The 23,935-nt window shown below is 35.0% G+C and overlaps 1 protein-coding gene across 2 annotated transcripts in view; it reads right to left on the minus strand.

The window, feature by feature from the left end:
• Positions 1-3,782: 3,782 nt before the first annotated feature.
• The window catches only part of LOC138333665 (insulin-like peptide receptor), a 75,939-nt gene continuing 55,786 nt past the window's right edge, over positions 3,783-23,935 (minus strand). For both annotated transcript variants that reach the window (XM_069282193.1, XM_069282192.1), the window contains 13 exons: positions 18,138-18,423; positions 17,549-17,660; positions 17,046-17,197; positions 16,183-16,351; positions 15,603-15,705; positions 15,259-15,323; positions 14,658-14,800; positions 14,359-14,423; positions 13,911-14,055; positions 13,550-13,709; positions 13,101-13,230; positions 12,387-12,521; positions 3,783-12,095 (listed from right to left, as the gene is read on the minus strand). In XM_069282193.1, coding sequence (XP_069138294.1) covers positions 11,531-12,095; positions 12,387-12,521; positions 13,101-13,230; positions 13,550-13,709; positions 13,911-14,055; positions 14,359-14,423; positions 14,658-14,800; positions 15,259-15,323; positions 15,603-15,705; positions 16,183-16,351; positions 17,046-17,197; positions 17,549-17,660; positions 18,138-18,423 — 2,230 coding nt within the window. In that variant the 3' untranslated portion in view covers positions 3,783-11,530. The remainder of the gene's footprint in view (positions 12,096-12,386; positions 12,522-13,100; positions 13,231-13,549; positions 13,710-13,910; positions 14,056-14,358; positions 14,424-14,657; positions 14,801-15,258; positions 15,324-15,602; positions 15,706-16,182; positions 16,352-17,045; positions 17,198-17,548; positions 17,661-18,137; positions 18,424-23,935) is intronic.

A 23,935-nucleotide genomic window follows, 5' to 3' on the forward strand; every position in this document is an offset into this window, starting at 1 on the left:
AAACGTCATGACAACGTTACTGGCTGAAGACACTCTGAATATCAAGGTAAGTACCTTCACAAACGTCATGACAACGTTACTGGCTGAAGACACTCTGAATATCAAGGTAAGTACCTTCACAAACGTCATGACAACGGTACTGGCTGAAGACACTCTGAATACCAAGGTAAGTACCTTCACAAACGTCATGACAACGTTACTGATTGAAGACACTCTGAATATCAAGGTAAGTACCTTCACAAACGTCATGACAACGTTACTGACTGAAGACACTCTGAATATCAAGGTAAGTACCTTCACAAACGTCATGACAACGTTACTGGCTGAAGACACTCTGAATATCCAGGTAAGTACCTTCACAAACGTCATGACAACATTACTGGCTGAAGACACTCAGAATATCAAGGTAAGTACCTTCACAAACGTCATGACAACGGTACTGGCTGAAGACACTCTGAATACCAAGGTAAGTACCTTCACAAACGTCATGACAACGTTACTGATTGAAGACACTCTGAATATCCAGGTAAATACCTTCACAAACGTCATGACAACGTTACTGACTGAAGACACTCTGAATATCCAGGTAAGTACCTTCACAAACGTCATGACAACATTACTGGCTGAAGACACTCAGAATATCCAGGTAAGTACCTTCACAAACGTCATGACAACATTACTGACTGAAGACACTCAGAATATCAAGGTAAGTACCTTCACAAACGTCATGACAACGTTACTGGCTGAAGACACTCTGAATATCAAGGTAAGTACCTTCACAAACGTCATGACAACGTTACTGGCTGAAGACACTCTGAATATCAAGGTAAGTACCTTCACAAACGTCATGACAACGTTACTGGCTGAAGACACTCTGAATATCAAGGTAAGTACCTTCACAAACGTCATGACAACGTTACTGACTGAAGACACTCTGAATATCCAGGTAAGTACCTTCACAAACGTCATGACAACATTACTGGCTGAAGACACTCAGAATATCCAGGTAAGTACCTTCACAAACGTCATGACAACGTTACTGGCTAAAGACGCTCTGAATATCAAGGTAAGTACCTTCACAAACGTCATGACAACGTTACTGGCTGAAGACACTCTGAATATCAAGGTAAGTACCTTCACAAACGTCATGACAACGTTACTGGCTGAAGACACTCTGAAATATCCAGGTAAGTACCTTCACAAACGTCATGACAACGTTACTGACTGAAGACACTCAGAATATCAAGGTAAGTACCTTCACAAACGTCATGACAACGTTACTGGCTGAAGACACTCAGAATATCAAGGTAAGTACCTTCACAAACGTCATGACAACGTTACTGACTGAAGACACTCTGAATATCAAGGTAAGTAGCTTTACAAACGTCATGACAACGTTACTGGCTGAAGACACTCTGAATATCCAGGTAAGTACCTTCACAAACGTCATGACAACGTTACTGGCTGAAGACACTCTGAATATCAAGGTAAGTAGCTTTACAAACGTCATGACAACGTTACTGGCTGAAGACACTCTGAATATCAAGGTAAGTAGCTTTACAAACGTCATGACAACGGTACTGGCTGAAGACACTCTTTATATCTATCCATGTCAGTACCTTTACAAACGTCATGACAACGGTACTGGCTGAAGACACTCTTTATATCTATCCATGTCAGTACCTTCACAAATATCAATGTTTATAGCTGAATTTACTTTGTCAGAATGTCAAGGTAACGGACTGATTAATTTTCAGGTGAATCAAGGGCACTTGCAAGTAATATCTATCTGAATACTTTTGGTCTTAGTAGCTGGCAACATCAATGTTTGTAGGATGAAATATTTTACCATAATTTCAAGATAAGAAAATAATGACATTTCCAAAGAAACTTTGGGAATCGATGAACGCTAGGTTAGGTCAATGGTTCATAACTGAAGATCAAATTGCAAATGTTTTTTTTTTTTTTAGATATTATATGTCCAAGACAAGAGTTGCTGTGTGAATGTACGCCTCCATAATTTCGCAGAGAAATGTTTTTCGAATAGCCTTATATTGGCATCGTGTAATAAGTGTACACTCTTTTATAGTCTGGCTCTCGACAAAAGACGTTACTTCAAGTTGCATTACATTGAACCGCTATTTGCTGTTTCTCCTATTTCAAAAAGTTATGCTTGTTAAATTTACATATCATCTATACACGCTAGCCATTTCGGTTTGTTTTCCAACTTGCAAATATATCCACACTCTCAAGAAACAATATTTCTGAACTCACTGCAATCGGATGAAATGACCAAATTATAACTATTTTTTTTAAAATCACCTATCGATTTTTTGACATTTAAAGATGTTCCACCGCTGACAAATTGTATCTTTCTCTATCAAAAACAGGACGGAGCAGACGAATAAGTATTTTGCTTAAGTTACAAAAGTTACCTACTTTACACCATTACCACCATGGAAAAGTTTAGGCTAGTTTTACGTCAAGATAAAATATTAAAGATAATTAATTGGGTCCGAAAAATCCCTGGCACTATGTCTTATATGGAATGAAGTAATATTTTTGTGTGTTAATTACATACGATTATGAGTACACACGATTAAACACCAATTATTGTTCAAATGATGAATATCATTTATGCTCTGTCGGCGGTGGGGCATCTTAAATGAAAGAAAAACAAATATAATCATGGAAATATTGGACGATTGACTTATAATTCAGAAATTGCATTCTAGAGAATACAAAGTTATTTTCGAAGTTTCAAGGAACATAACTCATAACAGATTTCAAATGACGTTCCTGGAGTTACCTCACTTTTTACAGGACTGTCAGATGGGTCCGTCCATGAAATGTCCTATCGTTTTTTAATCAACCGTTATTGTGTTTACTTATCATTATTATATGTTTAAAAATAGTCTTGGATCATCAAATTTGAGATAAGAATGAATTTATTGAAATTGTAAAAGATGCTCCACCGCCTACGAATGCTATTTTTCTCTCTAAAAAACTGGATCAGACGAATTCGTATTTTTCTTCGGTTATAAAATTTACTTACTTTACACGATTACCACTATTGGAAAGTTTGAGCTTCTTATTTTACTTAAAACTTCCATGGCACTATGAAAGTTTGAGCTTCTTATTTTACTTAAAACTTCCATGGCACTATGTCCTATATAAATGAAGTACCGATTGTGCATGTACCAAAAGCAAATTAATTATTTTACATGTATATTGTGTTAATAAGACATATATATATATATACACGACTAAACATCAGTTGTTGTTCAAATGATGGGTATCGTTTATGCTCTGTCGGCGATGGGGCATCTTTAATATTTTAATACGACTGATTATATCAAGAATTGGTATAGTAGAGTGTAAACGTATAGCGAAAACAGTAAGGTATGATAACTTTTTATACATTGGCGACTGTTTGATTAATTAACAGCAAGGGTCATGTAAGGACGGCCTCCCATGTATGCGGTGTGTATGCAGTGCGAGGTGCGTGTTTTGGGAGACTGCGGTATATATGTGTTTTGTCTTGTATAGTGGAACTCTTACCCTTTCTACAGTGCTACACTGTGGGCCAATGAAGCATGATGCCGAAAACACCAAGCAACACACCCAGCCCGCTCACGTAATACTGACAACGGGCGAACCTCTCTTCCCACTTTCTTTATGCTGAGCGCTAAGCAGGAGCAAAAACTACCACCGTCCAGATGCCAAGAGTGTTATAATGGGACACATCACTTCATTGAAGTGGACACAAATAACTAAAACAGTTGTTCATTCATATTTACATTTATTTTTTTATCATTTTACTTTGGTTTGGTAGGCAACAGCTACAAAATGGTGGCTTTCATATACAGCATATCTGTTACAGCCAAAACAATGACAACAATGAAATGGACCTGTACACTGGACATATTTACAAACCTTCTGAGTAGCATAACAAAGTCACATATAACATGATAATACTATCGTTTCTCCAGTAAAACCCCACCCCGTATCCTAATATAACTAACAAATTGGGCTGCAGTGTTGTATTTCCCTCTGAAAATAACCATGTTGTGTGATTACTTATACTATGTAATGCTTCATCAATACATTAACAAGTTAACAACATTGACCTTTTGACCGCTTCGGAACCTTTAAAACTATCGGAATTGAAAACCTTTTCCCCCACACAACAAAGGACCAGGGCAACCGAGGGGCAAATAATGTCTTGCAATTACTCCTAATGAATCAATTCTCACAAGAGGTTGCTGTTAATGACCAAAACCAAAGACAAAGAAATTCGGTACTAATACACATTGATTTGACAAAGTCAATATTACTGTCCCATTTTAAGACTAGCGTAACATACTGAGTTGTATTAATTGGCTTCATCCTGTAAGTACTTTGTCCCTCTTATCATCCTCCTGACTTTTCTCCTATTCCATTTATTGATATATCTTATATTTATCTCCTAATTGTACACAATGACATAGCTTTCTATGTACAAGATGGAGTCATTGATTCAATAAATAAATGAAAAACAAAAAAAAAAATAATAAAGAGAGAAATTCACACTCACACGCACACACACTTATATATATTTACTATATATATGAATATATCAATTAATTTCGACGTACATCCATTGTAAATCAATACAACACCCTACCAACCCTTCAGTTTTAATAGAATCGACATTAACGATTCTACCAAGTGTAGGGGTGGAAGGGTGGATAACTTTTGGTATGTTATATCATGTGACATTGAAGAGTTGCTTTGCTTGCTACAATGTAATTTCCAAGGCAGCATTCAAAAGTCCATTTGTGATTAATGATTATTCACAGATGATGATGATGAAAGTATGTATGAAATTAGACCTACTGAGGGCAAGAAAACTGAATAAGACTCCATCAATGAGAAGATCAACTCATTTTTCCCACATGTACACTTTATAAGAGGCGACATTTTCTCACAGGAAACCCAATCCTGTCTTATAGAACTGGTACTGTCCAAAAACGTCTATAGACCATACCAATGTTATAGAACAGGGGTTTCCAGTTGTCTACACACATTTGTTTACATCCATTCATTCTTTGATTCGGTAGCAATAAATAGTAACAAAACAATGTCTTTTCCTAAACCACAAAGTCATATTTCACCGGAGACACACTTTAGTTTAAATATCATAAATGAAAGAATTTAAACTAATACAACGTAATATGAATAGCCTGTCTAATACATCGAAAATAAAAAATCTCATAATAACGAACACTCTCGAACCAATTTTAATTGTGTTCGGCCATAAATCATCTACATGTTAATGAAGTTACTTGAACCTGAATGGCTCTATACATTGATGAGGTGTACTCTTCAGATAATTAGGAGCGGTTTCAAACAATTCAGAAATACGCAGGTACAGAAGATCGTAATTCCTAAAGATAAAAATAGCAGCTCTATGGTTTTAAACGTTAATCTTATTTGAGCAGAAAATTTCATCAAAGGATGCTATTTTTCATGGAAACATATGAAAGCTAGAGAACCACTGCCAGCAGTGATTTTTTTAAAGTAGATGAAACTATTTAGAAAACAGTGATATTAAAAGTATGCAATTTCTAAACATATCTATAGGTTTACTTTGTCCTAAAATATCACAAATTCATCGCATTCATAGCCTTTTACACTACATTTTTAAGAAGAACGTGATTTTTCTTAATAATGAAAGTTGCAGAGAGTTCAAAGTATTAACCGTTTACTGAATGTAACTGGGGAAATACTCGGTATTCTTTACCATTCTAAGAGTAGGTTATGGTCTTTACTGAAGTTAAAATCAAGTCGTGGAAGATTAAGGTTATACAATATGAATAACATTGAGCACTGACGTATGATTTTAGCTGGCCACACTTCAACCATCAAGATTTTATATATGTATATATAGATATATTTTATACTATTTACACCATACACTCCCGTTTTCTGATCAATTCCAATCAATACTTTCCAGATACTACATTATAATCTACACTGGAACTTATTAACATGAATTGAACAAGAAACGGGATTTAAATAAATACACCTTGCTTTCCCATCTAGGAAGTTACACACATACGTCTGATATTAAATATGAATTAAACAATGAATATAACAAGTCCGACAGGGAAATTGTACAGGCACCGAACTAACTTCTTTTATACACACACAACAATGTCTTATTAACTCTTTTTAACACATATTCACATACACTCAGAAAACAATGGTTCATTTCACAATCAATCAATTTAAAAACTTGATAAAAATGAAAATCTATGTCTTTTGATATAACCGTTTATAATGAAAGCAAAGCTTCAAGTAAATTATCATTAGAAAAGTATTACTACCAGAACAGCTTGCCACATAATGTGGTCTGAAACCTTAGAGGATCAGTCGTTTAATTTTTTCCCCAGAGATTTGTAACCCTTCAAGCAAAATCTACACAAATTCAAAAGCTTGAGAAGGCATTGTAGTAAATGATGTGAAATAGTGGTAAATTGTAAACGATCATTTGTGGATAATTAGACTTTACCCTAGAAATTAAAATAACCTCCTAATACTTGGTTAAACATTAATTCTCGTTCAATCAGGAAAATTATTTTAATTCTTTGGTTTTCAGGCATGAATATAGCAGCATAATGATGAAATTTTAACTAAACAAGTTAAGATGCACTGTTGCCCTCTCTGAACAGCTACTCTGAAAATACAATAACTCTCCAAAATAACTTTTTGTCAAGATACACGACATCAGGTTATCGTAGGTCTAGCTCCATTCCAGTTAATTTAGATTATCTAGGTAGACATTGTGCGAGATTATCAACTGATTTTTTTCTATCACAAACTTGAGCGATAGGCAAATTTTCATTAATGCTTGGTAAATAAATGATCAACTGAAACAGAAATAAAGAGGTAGGCGACATTTCACAAACACGTACATTTAAAACCTTAACTTCACCACAGAAAGTCTACATACCTAATGGCAATTTCATAGCAGTCTAACGACACATGTACAATTAACGTGTTATCAAACATGAATTCCACAAAATTGAGATTAATGCTTAAAAGGCTTTGGAATCCGAGCATTTCTTATTTAATCAAATTGTGTCTACTGCTTAGTATTAAATCTGTTTATGCTACATAATATTTAAAAAAAAGTTTTCCTTCAATTATCGGCGCTCTTAAATACAATGAGGTGTTTAAAACAAAGTGGTCATTAAGAGACTGATCAGTGTTCATTGACGACATTCTGTCAGATAAAATAAAAACTAGATAAAAAGACTTTAATGAGGTATAATTATTCATAACAATTCAATTTTTATATTTCAATGCAAAATGTTAAAAATTTAAAAATAAGTGAGAAAGTTTATTTTTGTTCTCTCTCATCCCATAGCCAGAAGAAACTTAAACATGCTCCACCGCCGACAGAGCATAAACAATACTCATCATTTGAACAATAATTGCTGTTTAATTGTGTACATGATAATGCAACATAAAATTATCAATTTTTCTTTTGGTGCATGCACAATCAGTACTCCACTTCATATAGGACATAGTGCCACAGAATTTTTTCAGGACTCAATTACTTTTTTAATATTTTTATCTTTAAGTAAAACTAGAAGCTCAAACTTTTCAATGGTGGTAATGTTGTAAAGTAACTTTTGTAACTGAAGAAAAATACTAAACCGTCTACTCCTCATTTTAAGAGAAAATATACCATTTGTCGGCGGTGGCGCATCTTTAATGATATACATCCTTGCTTGTAATACCACTCTGGACTGAAGGTAAAACACAAGGAGGGCAACATAATAACAACACAGGAAACCATACACAGAAAATTCATAGTTAAAACAATCTTGAAATCATTTTTCTTCTTAAAACATAAATCATGGGAAATATAAAATAATCAACATACACATCTCCATAAACTCTACAATGTATTTAACTGACAACCCGATCACAGCCTTTAGATCACAAGATATCTCTTATCCTAAGGTAGAATCTACTCAAGTGGCAACATCAAAGTTTTCATATATGATTTTCAGTTTCAAAAGTAATTATTCTAAAGCAATTCTATATACCAATCCTAAAGATTAAAATATCGAACAATTCCAAAAACAAGTTCATCTGCCTAATTATCAATTAACTACAATAGAGATCCTATCTTTATTATATTTTGCTGTTAATTAGCATAGAAATCAATGTTTCAGACCTTTTAGATTCTATATAATGTAATCTATTACATTAAAATAAATTGAATGCTATTTGATAAAACAACAGATCCGTTTGAGGTAGATTTCTGATCAGGTAGTAAAAAGAATTTGTACAAATATCTCAAAACCTCATTAATTTGTGTGCAATATTTCAGTTTTCTTGATTTGTTTTTCTCCTGTGACCTTTATAGAAATTTATCAAAAGCAACTTGACCTTGAATCAATCATGTTTGTCCTAGCACACACCATCCATGCCACAACAGTCCATGCACTCTCTGATTGGGAATGTGTACGTACATATCTAGGGGAGAATTAGACAATTAATTTATATTAAATGACTGTAAATCTTTTTTCGTTTTTATCTTTCTGATAATTCTCAACTACTTATTGTTCCCCATATCCAATATTTCAACATTTAAAAAATAAAAAAGAGGAAACTGAAAATGTGAATGTCATTAATCAATTTCATGCTGTTATTCAGAAACTTGCCACCTTAATCCTAACCCGTCCTCCAGATACATGCTACCTCCTCATCCATACCACACTAACACACCCAGTCTCTCTATCTTCCATCAGTCAACGTGCCCTACATCTACAACGACAGGCATGGCCATATGAACAGATGAATTGCATTGCTTAGTGCGTTTCAGTTGAATTATTACCAAGGAAGGAAGAACTTTATGTATCCCTTCAAAATACCAATATCTGTATTAACTACAGTATCCTTCAAAATACCAATATCTGTATTAACTACAATGTTAAAAGTTTCTTTTGGCTTATTACATGAAAACATAGGCTATATAAAACGTCACCTTTTTAGAAATTTACTGGTGCATTTTGCATGGTGAAAGTGCATATTGATTGTTTCTTCGAAGTCTTTATCCCGACATTAGAGTGTATTTGAAGTAATGACCTGTATGACACTTCTATTGCCTATTACATTTCTCATGAACGTTACCTTCTATATCAGCTAAATCCATGAATTCTGAAATCCTCTTTCAGTATATAACTTAATTAGATTTACTTCAAACTTGATGGTTTCATGTAAGACTGTGTCAGTAACAGGTAGAAATACCAACACTTATTTACAGAAAGCAAAAACAAAACCCATGTTACTCATTTAGAAATCATTACATATCTTTCAATGTGATTTATCACGTTTCTCAAACTTTATAACATTTTCGTGTATCAGCAATATGTCTCTCTCAGGAAATGAATGTTTTACAATTTCCAACAATACATGTAGAAGATCAGCAGTCCTTCCTCAAGTTTAACATAAATTCTAATATATGATTATCATTAAAATCGGAAAACCACATGGCATGTACAATACTAACAAACACATGATCACATTAATTGTTTAAAGGGTGGCAAATTCAACCTAAACTATGATGATTTGGTGACAATATCAATAAGATATACAGCCGTGTATCTGTTGACATATATAGGTGACACAAAAGGCGAGGGTATAGATAGCTACAACATCTTAGGAGTTTGTATCATCATACTTGTCCCACGACATCATAACTTACAACTGACACATTTCTTTGATCATTGTGTTCTTTTCTCCGTGGTAATTTAGTCCGGAAGTTTGTCGGGAGATCTATAACGACCTTAGTTTAACATAGTGTGACTGATAAGAAATCTATTATCTAAAACAAATTGGTAGATGGTCTTGAACAGTCATTTCAGTGAAATAGTACAGTGAAATAGTAATTTCATGTTGAACGCAGGAAACAGCATATTGAAAACGTCAAGTTTGTATGCAAGAATTGATTCCATGAACGCATCATTAAATGATTTGCAGCACTGGCTGAGGAGCCACCATTTTTAATCTCTTCATCAACTTTAGCCATCCTGAGGTACCACAGTCAAAATTGAACAGAAATTGTTATGACTTATGTGAATCAGAAAAAAATATTTCAGCTTTTTCAAAAACATATTTTGCCCGTATCAATTTGCCCATAAATGGGAAACAGAAATTATGTAATACCGGTATCAAATGGCTTCCTGAGATAAAATGTAAACTTGTAGTAAATATCAAGTGCATACATTAATGAGAGCATATATAAACTTTTTGTTGTTGTTAAGAATTCAAACGTAATAGCTTATCTCCAAGTTCTCTGAATATAAATATACATAAATGATTTTTTTGAAATCCTGTAGTTTTACTGAAATGATAAGAGTATCTTTTCTAAAAAGTGTTAAATTTACATTATCTTAAAATGGTTTATTAACAAAAGAAAGTGTTTTTGCAATTGATTAAATAAAAATGAGTCACTAATCACAAAAATATCAATATAAAAATCCTGCTGGTGAGATTCAACAAAATACAACTTTTTTAAACTCAACATGCATCAAAGGTTTATCCTTCCAAACAATGGCTTAGTTTGCCCTAAAGTTTCAAAATATTATCCGCAAGTTTTTTCATTTTGTTTTCCGAAATATAAAATATTTTTTTAAAAACAAATAGCTAAAATGATATGGTTCCATAAAATACCGAATATTTTAAACAGTAATTGTAATTAAAAACAGATGACTCATTAAGTCTTGAAATATTTTGTGTTGCAATCGATTCAATATGGCAAAATTTCATGTAGTCAGGAATCAATTACTTTGTTTTTCTTTCCTGTACAAAACAATCTTAAAATATGTTTAAATTAAAAAAAACATAACATGATTTTTATGCTCATTAAAACATTTGCTTCAAAAAATGTTTCAAAACAATAATGAATGAACTAAAAGCTGCAGAACACATGGTACAACATGAATATTACACCATTACTAATTGATATTATAAAGCGTGTTGTATTCCTTGCCCTCCCTGTGACGAGTTGATTGATATTTACACCATCATCATTGTAGATGAGTGATTTTCCTTGACGATCCTTATAAGATATGATATGGAGGAGATTTACACAAAATCACACGGCCACAAACATCCAGACACAGTAGATTTCCCTTTGGACTGGCAGCAGAGATCAGTAAACAATGCAGGGCGAAGGTACTAAGGTTGGGGACAGATCCAAGAGATCCTTAATATACAACATCAAAGTAGGTTGTGTGTGTCAAAGTATGTACAACGATCACATGTACGATTAATACAAGTCACACACATAACACGATTCCATGTGTGGTACGTCATTCTTATCAAATATTTTGTTGTCCACCATTATGTATGAAGGTGTGTACGTGAACGCTGTGCGACGGTAGTGTTTCTGTAAATGATGAAGGTTGTTCTGCATGATGATGAATACACTACAATAAAAAATGGACCCATGAATTTCCCCACTGTATCAGCATGATGTGGTTGTCCGCATTTGCAGTGGTACATGTCCATTCGCTAAGTTAGGCGGGAGGTTGACACCGTTTATGGGATTATAACTATGATTTGAGCTCTTGCTGCTCTCTTTACTCCCATCATTGGACGAGTCTATTGCACTATTAGAGCCCGCGTTGAACTGGTAATTATTGTCATTATGAAGCTGCACCATACCACCCCCTCCCCCCTTGGTCTCTTGTAACAGTATACAATCACATTGTTCAGATGTCCCTCTATGGGGGTAACCTGAATATTGTGTGTCCGTATGATCTACAAAGTCTAGGTCATCGTCATGCTTTAAACATGCCCCACTTCCACTTGACCCCTCGCCCGAGATAAAGGGCATATGTGAATCATCTTGTCCCAGTTCCTCACAGTACTCATCATCATAGTCAATACTGTCTACTTTTCCATCGTTAAAGAAATATGATGTTTCCTTAAATTCTGGGTCAAGTTCAGGTACTAGTAATTCTATTATTTGTTTGAATGTCGGCCTTGTTTTTGGTCGATACTGCCAGCATTGTAGCATCATTTGATATCTGTAAAACAGAGAAAATAGGAATGTATCAGATTCAAAATAAAAGATATGCTGACAAAGTACCTCAAATGATAGACTTGAAGAAGAAATTTGCAGTTGGGACAAATTTTGCAAATATTTGATACACATGTAGTTTAGAAATTCACTGGAGTACAAATTTATGTTAATCCTAATATGTATTATTTATTAGCATATTTAACTTCTTCAAGGGGCCCTGCACATCCAGGGACCAAGAACATCTACCACTCCCGATATACTTGCAAAGAACATCTACCACTCCTGATATACTTACAAAATTTCTGGACATCCTTCAGGTGTGTCCATAGTTTTTGCATTGATGACATATTTAAGGACCTCTTCGTTTGAGAGGCCCTGGTACGGCTGTGCAGCTAAGGTTGTCATTTCCCATATTACCACTCCATATGACCTACAATGTCAAGAAAAGAACATCCTTCATCTCTGAACTTTTCAAAATTGAACATCAACTGTAAACTGAATTGACCCCCCCCCCCCACACTATTTAATAGTGTATCTTTTCCCCCCGAAATCACAAAATAATAAAACTGTTTAACTACTGTAAGAATATAACATCAAACAAACCTAATTGGTGTCAGGTTCTCTTACAAATAGCCACAAATGCTATTAGACCTAAGCTATTAGGCGAATGTCCAAACAACCCAGTCTACATCTGAATGAAATTCATATACATATATTTCTTTCTAAGGACCCCAAAAGAAGACTAAAATTTATGGAATTAGTCCCCACTACCACCATCCATAAATAATATGACCATAGCCTAATAAAATAAACAAAACATAGCCCACTACCAGATATGCAACAATTACAAATTGAAACAGTATTGCAATATTTACAAGCATACATACATCAACCAATCAAATAACATCACATGAAATTTCTGTGTGATTTTTTTGGTGTATTTGCTGAAAATTGTAGATTTTTGAGGACTTTCTTATCTCTTTTATCAGTAAACTGTTATCATACTTACCACACATCAGACATGCTTGTAAATATACCATCCTTTAATGACTCAGGTGCCATCCACCTAACAGGCAGAAGTCCTTTCCCACCTTTTCTATAGTAATCAGTTTCATAAATATCTCTCGTCATTCCAAAATCTGTAAAATAACCGACAATCAGATCTACCATTTGTACAATGTTTCTGAACAATAGAGTTGAAACTGATTTCTTTTTCACATGCGATCTGAATTCGTGAGGAACTAGAAAATGAAAATTAATTGCCACAGAAATTTTTACACACTGAATTTCTAAATTGCAAAATTAAATCGATGTGAAAAATTCATTACACATTAACTGCAACATAAAGTCGTTGTGAAAAGCAGATTTACAATATCTGGGAGAAGGACCATAAGCCAAATAATTATAATTTCTCTTTTCTACCAATCTTTATATAGACCAAAGGGAAATAACTCCTACCTCCTATCTTTACAGTTAGATTATCTGCTACCATACAATTTCTGGCAGCTAAATCACGATGTACAAATTTCTTGTCAGCTAGATAAGCCATTCCATCTGCAATTTCTCCTGCCATTTGCATTATACGATGGAGATTCGGAGGTGTACGACCCGCGTTATCCTGTACAACACAAAACATCAATGATGAATATATATTCACAAATCTTAACTAGTATATCAATGCCTTGTTCTTTTAAAAGCATGTGTAAAACAATGCATAGATTATTTCAATAACTTCTTCCTTTGTTGAAGTCAAATGGCATTATTATTATTTTTTTGTGTTTCTTGTAATCTTTTTTCTTTGCAAAACAAAAGTTTGTACCTCTTCATCTGGCCGATGCATGCGAAGGAAATTTTTCAAATCTCCATTTGACATAAGTTCCATGATAACGTAAGCAGGCTTTCCTTGTGCTACGCCTTCAGACACGACTCCCAACAGTCGCACCACATGGGAACATACAAACGCTCTGAAAACAAAATAGTTATCATCAAAGTAGTTGTTGAAATTATCAAGAAGCTTGTCAAAAAATAGTTATAGTCCAAAGCAGAAATGTTGATTTATTATTGATATGCAATAAAAAAAATACTTTGAATTTATGAGGCAAAGTTTATAAGGTTCAATTGTATCTTTTGATTATGTTCTATTCAATATGGTAATTTGAAAAATACAACCTAAATATATCAATACATTCAATATGAAAAATTTTCAAAGTAAAAAAAAAAAAAAAATAAAAAAAATAAAAAAGTATCAGATTCTGCAAAGAACTTACTTCATTATAGAAGCTTCATTCAAGAAACTCATCCGTTCAGGAAATGTAGCGCTGGAGTTTACAGTCTGTAAAGTAAATGATAAAATCATTGATATAGATTTCAGCTTGATCAAAATGAATATTGCTGGATCCGAGAACTTACACAAGTATCTGTAATAGATATAAACTACAAAATCACTCTTTTGACACCATTTTAGATTTTTTACAAAAAAAAAGAGAAGATTTTGACAGTGAATGTTCTAAGAACCCAGTGAATGTACTGTTGGTTAAGCTCATTGACTATAAAACAATGGTCTTACTTTGACAGCCACACGGATCTCTCCGTCCACTTCCTTTAATCCGCTTGCAAGGCCTTCATACACCATCCCGAATGACCCTTGACCCAGCTCACGGATAAGTTTAACGTTGTCCCGATACACTTCCCAGTCATCTGCTTTATATGCTGGAGAAGAAGAAATGTTATCATTATTACTATGAAATGCTTTTCTATCAGAGATTACCTTGTTAAAGCAATCCTCTAGGGCATGAAATTCACTGTGATATTTATATAAACTTCTGTTTATTTCTGAAACCATGACCATATTCTAAATGAGAGTCAAAATGCCTTCCTATAGAATCACCAAGTATGTGTGAAAAGTAGCATAGCACCAAAAATTTTTGTTTGAAATTTACTAAAAAGTCTGAGATCACAATTCACTTCCTAACATTACCAGAACTATTTTTGCAATATTATCTACACCTCATTTGAATGATTCACCCCTGAAATTCCCAGTTGGACTATTCCAGCCATTGACCTAAAAGAATCTAAATGTGTATTCAGGGGTGAATGGATAAAGTGAAATCTCTGTTGTTTAAAACAATACATAATTTCTGCACTGATAAAAGGAAAATAGTCCTTACTATCATAGTTTGACATGTATTCAGGATTGGCCGATATGTTCTGGATGTCTGGATATTCACGGAACCTGAAATAGACCAAGACAAATATTAGAATATTTTGTTTAACATTATGAAAAAAAGAAAGAAAAAAACAGCAGAAAAATAGAAACAATGACTTTTCACATACAAAGCTTATAAGGTAACAATCAATACAATACCAAAGATAACATTTATGTGCAGACAATTGTATCCTGTGGTACAGAAATTATCGAATACACACACATGTATCTCATGTTCATGGCAATTAATTTCATGAGAAAGAATGTTGACTTGGACTTTGATGAATAAAAAAAGATTGAACTTACTTTCGGCGAGCCATACACCACACAATGATCCCAGTGACGACGACGACGAAGATACCAACGACAACACAAACGACAATGATCAGTTCCTGTGGCATCACTTTGCCTAAAACAACAATACATGATACATCAAGTATAGTTCATGTACAGCCGCACTGCAACACTATTTGACTCAATGAAGTTCACCTTTAATGTCTAATGAATCTTATCAAACCTATTCTCCACCGCTCTCTTAATTCTAAGAAACACATATACATATCTAGTCAAACCTGCCTTAGCGACCACCTCTGTATAAAGAACATCTGTATAATAAGACCACTTTCTATGAGGGTCCTATATAATCAATTTTAACACAATTTAACATGTATATGAAGGTCACTTTGTTGTAAAGACCATTTTTTCATTGTCCTTTCAAGGTTTTTATAGACAGGTTTATCTGTACAAATTTTAGTGGCTTTCCTTTAAACGTGTGAAAATTTCAGCAATATCTGAGGATAAACCTACTAAGAGTGGACATTAAATTGGCAATAACTTTACTTCTAATATATTCTATGATTAGTAATTGCATATAAAAAGACCATACTATCATTGGAATCGATGATGAAGTATCGACCCTCCGTCCATGACCCGTTGCCTGCGAGTGAATTTGCACGAATCTTGAAGGTGTAGTTGCCTGGTCCCAAGTTAATCAGTTTGTGGCCCCCTTGAGCTTTGTACATTTTCTGAGATATGCACACAGTAATAGGTTGAACCTGAAATACAGAATTGGAACTGAACAGTTATATGCTATCTTCTTCCAAAAGTTACATATATTTCCTGCATAATTCAAGGGCTGAAAATCACAAAGATGATGAAAAATAAATATGTTAACAATAAGCTAACAAATTAATATTTTTCTCTATGGAAGAAAGATCAACAAGTTTTCTATCTCCAAAAACAAAGATATCTTGATCATTGTGATCATATGGGTAATTTCAAGCAGGAAGGCCAAATTTTAACACTACATCAGAGACGCAATGGTTAATTGCCTGACCTGTTGAAGATTCCATTATTGAATATGTTAAATATTGTAAGGGAGAATGTCAGTCTCTATAGGCCAGAGAGGCATCAATAGTCCCTGTATATAAGGATATGAGTCTCTTCTGGCTAATAAATATTTACAGGCTCTGTAGATAAACTAGACCAAGATTTTATTTTGTGTAATCTTCAGGTTTATGAAAGTTGAAGTACCCAGAAGAAAACAGTGTGGGTTTTGAAATTTCAACTGAGAAATGGAGGGATAGTAGTAATCCTATTTTAGAACACCTTACCCAGCTTCCACTGCCCCGAAACACTTAGTCTCTAGGTCAAGGCAGGTCCGGTCAGTTCCGCCCCCTGCCCGCCCCTTTCTCCACCCTCCCATAGGCCCCAGTATTTTGCACCTAACCACATTTACAGTTTACTTACGTTATTGATGTTGGAGTCGCTGTACTTGATTTCGTAGGTAATGATGATTCCATTAGGGTTGGGAGGTGGTGCCCACTTGAGCATTACCTCCCCTGTCTTGTTCTTCATGACGCCGATACTGATGGATGAACTGTTGATATTGTCTGCCACTTCTGTAGATCATAACAAATTTAATTCTATGCTTACAGAATTTCTTTAAACAATCATATTCAATGTTATGATATTCCTAATCTTCTAAAAAGAATTTTAGAAAAACACCATTTTCGCGAAGGTAAGGAAAATTTATTCACACAAAGAGGAGTAAAGAATAAACTTATGAACAAATATCACCAATTTGTTGAAGAAATGCATTTGAATAAATGAATAAAATATTTTGCTGAACATCCTTTAAATAACAATTGTCATTTATTTTTTGTGATTTAAAATGGGGTACTAGATCTCAGGTTACACTTAAGGGCCAGTGTTCTACGATATCTCAGAACCAAGCGTTACAATATACTTACTAGACGTCATGGTACGCTGAAGAGCCAGTGCACGACTGCTGCACAACTTTTCTTCTTTGGACCGATTTTTTACTTTGGGTTCCCGAGGGTCCCGTTCCTGACATGCTATGACCTACATTTGGTAAAAATTATTGTTAAACAGTATTTATTACAACATCTCAGTATTTATCTCTTCTTCAGTAAATGCGGTATTGGAGTTGTCACATTATCATTTATTTTTGTTTATTGACTTTCATATTTCGAGTTTAGTAAAGCACCAGCAATGATACCAGGCCTAACATGGATTTTGAAATGACAACCAAGAGATAGAGATCACGTGGTAGAATGTCAGACTCACTTAAGAACTTGGCAAAGATACCTTGAGATTCTATAAAATAGGACCTCTAACTGCAGTGCTCCAGTTAAGACGAGTACATAGATAAAATAATCATTAAAATCTGTCAATTAAATCTAAAAATTTCATGAACGGGTACGTTCTACGCCTCCCTTTTCAAAAGTGTGAGTACATGCAATTACCCACCTCTCCAAAAATTATCAGGAGCACTGTCTAAGTAAGATATTTCCCTGGCCTGGGGGAATAGGAACCTACCTCTATGTTATAGTCTCGGTAGTGCATCAGATTCGGGATGATAAACTCTCTCTTGTACACGACAGCTCTATAGTAAGGGTTCGTCTCCTCTCCAAGAGCATCACTAGTTTCCTCAACATTGGTAGTGTTATATTCTGTTTCATTTCCTAGCGACTCATTGGCTATCGAGGTGTCTAAAAATAACGGCGAGCGTCGAGCTCTAGATTTTCTAGGTTTGGCGGTACTAGAGTTTGTGTTTCCGTTCATCTGGTAATAAGTCTCTATATTTTGTTTACGGTCACTGTTTCTGTGAAAAGAAACGGTCAAGAATGAAAAATGGATAAAGACGATTCATAAAACATTGGTGAAATATGATGATTATATGCAATAATGATGACATTATCAACACAGAAATCTCAATAACATGATGAAAACATAACACATTACATAAAAGATGTGTATAGAACATTACAAAGCCATGAATGATTGTTAACTTTGCAATTAATCTATTCATGTAACAGTGAATGATTGTTAAAGAATTTGAAATTCATCTATTTATCAAACAGTCTTCCATTCCTCAAAAAATCAACCAAATATCCTAAATGATACTAGAAAACATATTTTTGATTGATTTGTTGATGACTATAATATGTACTTTTACTTTACACTCCAATAGTGCTATTCTATCTTAGGTTTTTTTGTACATTTATCTATCGTAGGTTTCTTGTATATTTCATTTTTTCAAGCCTAAATCCCACTGTAATTTTTGGCATACTCAAATTGTCACATGATAATGCTGTATTTCGCTTTAACCTTATGAAAAGAAATGATGATTCTTTACTAATCATCAATACTAATCATTGATAGATCTCTATGTAAATTATCCAAGACAAAATTCATCGCAGGTTATTAATATGCCGCTAACCTACCACATTGAGATCTTGGCGCCCACCAAAGATTGATCTATGTCTGACAAATGAAAGAGGGATCTTTTCTCTGCTTTTCAAACTTACAATTCTTTTTTCTGCTTTTCAAACTTTAAACTATCAAAATCCAAGTTGGTGGTCGCAAAATGCAATAAGCAGAACTAGGGTCCTAGAGGAACCTACATATGATATTTGAGAACAATCCCTTCAATACTTTCTGAGAAATAGCGGTAACAAACTTTAACTATCAAAATCCAAGATGGCCACCGGTCGGCCATCTTGTTGACCGATCAGTCCCAAAATGCAATATGCACAACTGGGGTCCTAGGGGAACCTACATATGAAATTTGAGAAAGATCCCTTCAGTGCTTTCTGAGAAATAGCGGTAACAAACTTTAACTATCAAAATCCAAGATGGCCACCGGTCGGCCATCTTGTTGACCGATCAGTCCCAAAATGCAATATGCACAACTGGGGTCCTAGGGGAACCTACATATGAAATTTGAGAAAAATCCCTTCAGTACTTTCTGAGAAATAGCGGTAACAAACTTTAACTATCAAAATCCAAGATGGCCACCGGTCGGCCATCTTGTTGACCGATCAGTCCCAAAATGCAATATGCACAACTGGGGTCCTAGGGGAACCTACATATGAAATTTGAGAAAGATCCCTTCAGTGCTTTCTGAGAAATAGCGGTAACAAACTTTAACTATCAAAATCCAAGATGGCTACCTGGCGGACATCTTGTTGACCGATCAGTCCCAAAATGCAATATGCACAACTGGGGTCCTAGGGGAACCTACATATGAAATTTGAGAAAGATCCCTTTAGTGCTTTTTGAGAAATAGCGGTAACAAACTTTAACTATCAAAATCCAAGATGGCTACCTGGCGGCCATCTTGTTGACCGATCAGTCCCAAAATGCAATATGCACAACTGGGGTCCTAGGGGAACCTACATATGAAATTTGAGAAAAATCCCTTCAGTACTTTCTGAGAAATAGCGGTAACAAACTTTAACTATCAAAATCCAAGTTGGCCACCGGTCGGCCATCTTGTTGACCGATCAGTCCCAAAATGCAATATGCACAACTGGGGTCCTAGGGGAACCTACATATGAAATTTGAGAAAGATCCCTTCAGTGCTTTCTGAGAAATAGCGGTAACAAACTTTAACTATCAAAATCCAAGATGGCTACCTGGCGGACATCTTGTTGACTGATCAGTCCCAAAATGCAATATGCACAACTGGGGTCCTAGGGGAACCTACATATGAAATTTGAGAAAGATCCCTTTAGTGCTTTTTGAGAAATAGCGGTAACAAACTTTAACTATCAAAATCCAAGATGGCTACCTGGCGGCCATCTTGTTGACTGATCAGTCCCAAAATGCAATATGCACTACAAGGGTCCTAGGGGAACCTACATATGAAATTTGAGAACAATCCCTTCAATACTTTCTAAGAAATAGCCGTAACAAACTTTAACTATCAAAATCCAAGATGGCTGCTTGTCGGCCATCTTGTTGACCGAACAGTCCCAAAATGTAATATGCAGAACTAGGGTCCTAGGGGAACCTACATATGAAATTTGAGAACAATCCCTTCAATACTTTCTGAGAAAATAGCGGTAACAAACTTTTAACTATCAAAATCCAAGATGGCCACCGGTCAGCCATCTTGTTGACCGATCAGTCCCAAAATGCAATATGCACAACTGGGGTCCTAGGGGAACCTACATATGAAATTTGAGAAAGATCCCTTCAGTACTTTCTGAGAATTAGCCGTAACAAACTTTAACTATCAAAATCCAAGATGGCGGCTGGTCGGCCATCTTGTTGACCGATCAGTCCCAAACTGCAATATGCACAACTAGGGTCCTACGGGAACCTACATATGAAATTTGAGAAAGATCCCTTCAATACTTTATGAGAAATAGCGGTAACAAACTTTAACTATCAAAATCCAAGATGGCTGCCTGGCGGCCATCTTGTTGACCGATCAGTCCCAAAATACAATATGCACAACTAGGGTCCTAGGGGAACCTACATATGAAATTTGAGAACAATCCCTTCAGTGCTTTCTGAGAAATAGCGGTAACAAACTTTAACTATCAAAATCCAAGATGGCTACCTGGCGGCCATCTTGTTGACCGATCAGTCCCAAAATGCAATATGCACTACTAGGGTCCTAGGGGAACCTACATATGAAATTTGAGAAAGATCCCTTCAGTACTTTCTGAGAATTAGCCGTAACAAACTTTAACTATCAAAATCCAAGATGGCGGCTGGTCGGCCATCTTGTTGACCGATCAGTCCCAAAATGCAATATGCACAACTAGGGTCCTAGGGGAACCTACATATGAAATTTGAGAAAGATCCCTTCAGTGCTTTCTGAGAAATAGCGGGTAACAAACTTTAACTATCAAAATCCAAGATGGCTACCTGGCGGCCATCTTGTTGACCGATCAGTCCCAAAATGCAATATGCACTACTAGGGTCCTAGGGGAACCTACATATGAAATTTGAGAAAGATCCCTTCAGTACTTTCTGAGAATTAGCCGTAACAAACTTTAACTATCAAAATCCAAGATGGCGGCTGGTCGGCCATCTTGTTGACCGATCAGTCCCAAAATGCAATATGCACAACTAGGGTCCTAGGGGAACCTACATATGAAATTTGAGAAAGATCCCTTCAGTGCTTTCTGAGAAATAGCGGTAACAAACTTTAACTATCAAAATCCAAGATGGCTACCTGGCGGCCATCTTGTTGACCGATCAGTCCCAAAATGCAATATGCACTACTAGGGTCCTAGGGGAACCTACATATGAAATTTGAGAAAGATCCCTTCAGTACTTTCTGAGAATTAGCCGTAACAAACTTTAACTATCAAAATCCAAGATGGCGGCTGGTCGGCCATCTTGTTGACCGATCAGTCCCAAAATGCAATATGCACAACTAGGGTCCTAGGGGAACCTACATATGAAATTTGAGAAAGATCCCTTCAGCACTTTCTGAGAAATAGCGGTAACAAACTTTAACTATCAAAATCCAAGATGGCTGCCTGGCGGCCATCTTGTTGACTGATCAGTCCCAAAATACAATATGCACAACTAGGGTCCTAGGGGAACCTACATATGAAATTTGAGAAAGATCCCTTCAGTACTTTTAGAGAAATAGCGGTAACAAGAATTGTTAACGGACGGACGGACGGACGGAAGGACGGACGGACGGAAGGACGGACGGACGACGGACCACGGACGAAAGGCGATTTGAATAGCCCACCATCTTATGATGGTGGGCTAAAAATGCCACTAACCTACCACATTGAGAACTTGATACAGAACAAACTAACAGTTGCAGTTGGTATTCCCTTCAAAAGTTATGGGCTAACAGAGAACTTTTAACAAGAGACAAAATGCTCAACAAATCGGTAAATCTTCAGGTTACAGAAACAACATGAACACTAGCTTATACCTATCTTTATGGTGTTACAACATAAACTATTAGATATTCTACATTTATACAACAAATCCTAGCTAATTAACCCAACAACAATGTTTACAAGTTGTAACATTATCATTAATTAAGTTTTGTTAATTGATATTAAAGTTTTGAATATCCTTCATAAACATATTAACTTAAAATTGAACAAAGAATATGTTTACGACTGATAGTAACATTTGATCCATTTTTTTTTATCAAAACACATTTGATTGTGTGTGAATTCTTACACAAAATGGAAACTTCCACCATAGGTTATATTCAAATCAAAACTTTTTATTGTTTAACATTTCAATTAATTTTAAAATAAAAATCTTATGAAAATATTGTTGTAGCATTCCAGTGCTTTTTGGACTAAAATACACTAGATCATGCATTGTTCAGAATAGTTTAAGCAATTTTTTATATTAAATAGTTTTGATTTCTTGAATATCGCCTTTGTTAGAATAAAATGTAAATGAAAGCATGCAAGTTAGTATTGAGTCCAATAGTTAGTACTCCAGTTCTTCATATAACAAAATCTACAATGGACAGTTAAAATGCACTAGGAAAAAAAATGTTTTCTATTTCTTTTTTTCCAATCTAAAGTTACGGTGGAATGAGATGCGTAAATTTTGTTTGTCCATGGTAGATTTTGTTAGATACTAAGAAATGGTTTATTGAAAGTAGGGTGCTTTGTGTCGAGATTGTTAATAGAAGCAAACTAAGGAGTTTAGGAGGTGCAAGAAATGTGCTGTAAAGCCAGATAGGAGAAAAGTAGAATTTGTAACCAAGTCAATGAATGTATGTGTTGTAGGAAAGCTTCATAAAATTTACATATTTTTTTTTTGTCTTATCATTGTAAGTCTGTGATCTCCATGTAAATTCATTTCTGATGAAAAACTGATATTCAGCCTGCCCTTGCTTGCTTGCTTGCTTGCTTGCATTATAATCTTGATGCTTGAGATTTAAAGGAATTAAGAAAACAGTTGGAGGTAGCACTTTTCAGCTTGTCTAAATGATACCAGGTCAGATTTCAAAGTTTTGTCGTAATTTGTGAAAAATGAAAATATTTTAATTGCAAAAACTAAATCCGAGCTATAATTTTTTTACACAGAATCTTTCAATTTCCAGGTATGTCTAGACAATTAGCATAGGTAGATGACCCTGCCTGTACCAGACTAAAGCAGATGAAGTTGATGACTTTGATTAACTCAATAGAGCGTTTGATGTTTTTAATACAAGATGTGATAGCACATGAAAGCTCAGATGAACTTATGAAAATGGATGTAAATCAATTATTTATATATTATTCACACAATACGACATGACAAATATGGTCATGGACATTAGGAAAAATGCTACGTGAATGACAGTCACCAGTTTGGTTTGAAGCAACAATTATACATCAGAG

The sequence above is a fragment of the Argopecten irradians genome, chromosome 10 (genome assembly GCF_041381155.1).
Source record: "Argopecten irradians isolate NY chromosome 10, Ai_NY, whole genome shotgun sequence".
In the NCBI taxonomy this organism is placed as follows: Eukaryota; Metazoa; Mollusca; class Bivalvia; order Pectinida; family Pectinidae; genus Argopecten; species Argopecten irradians.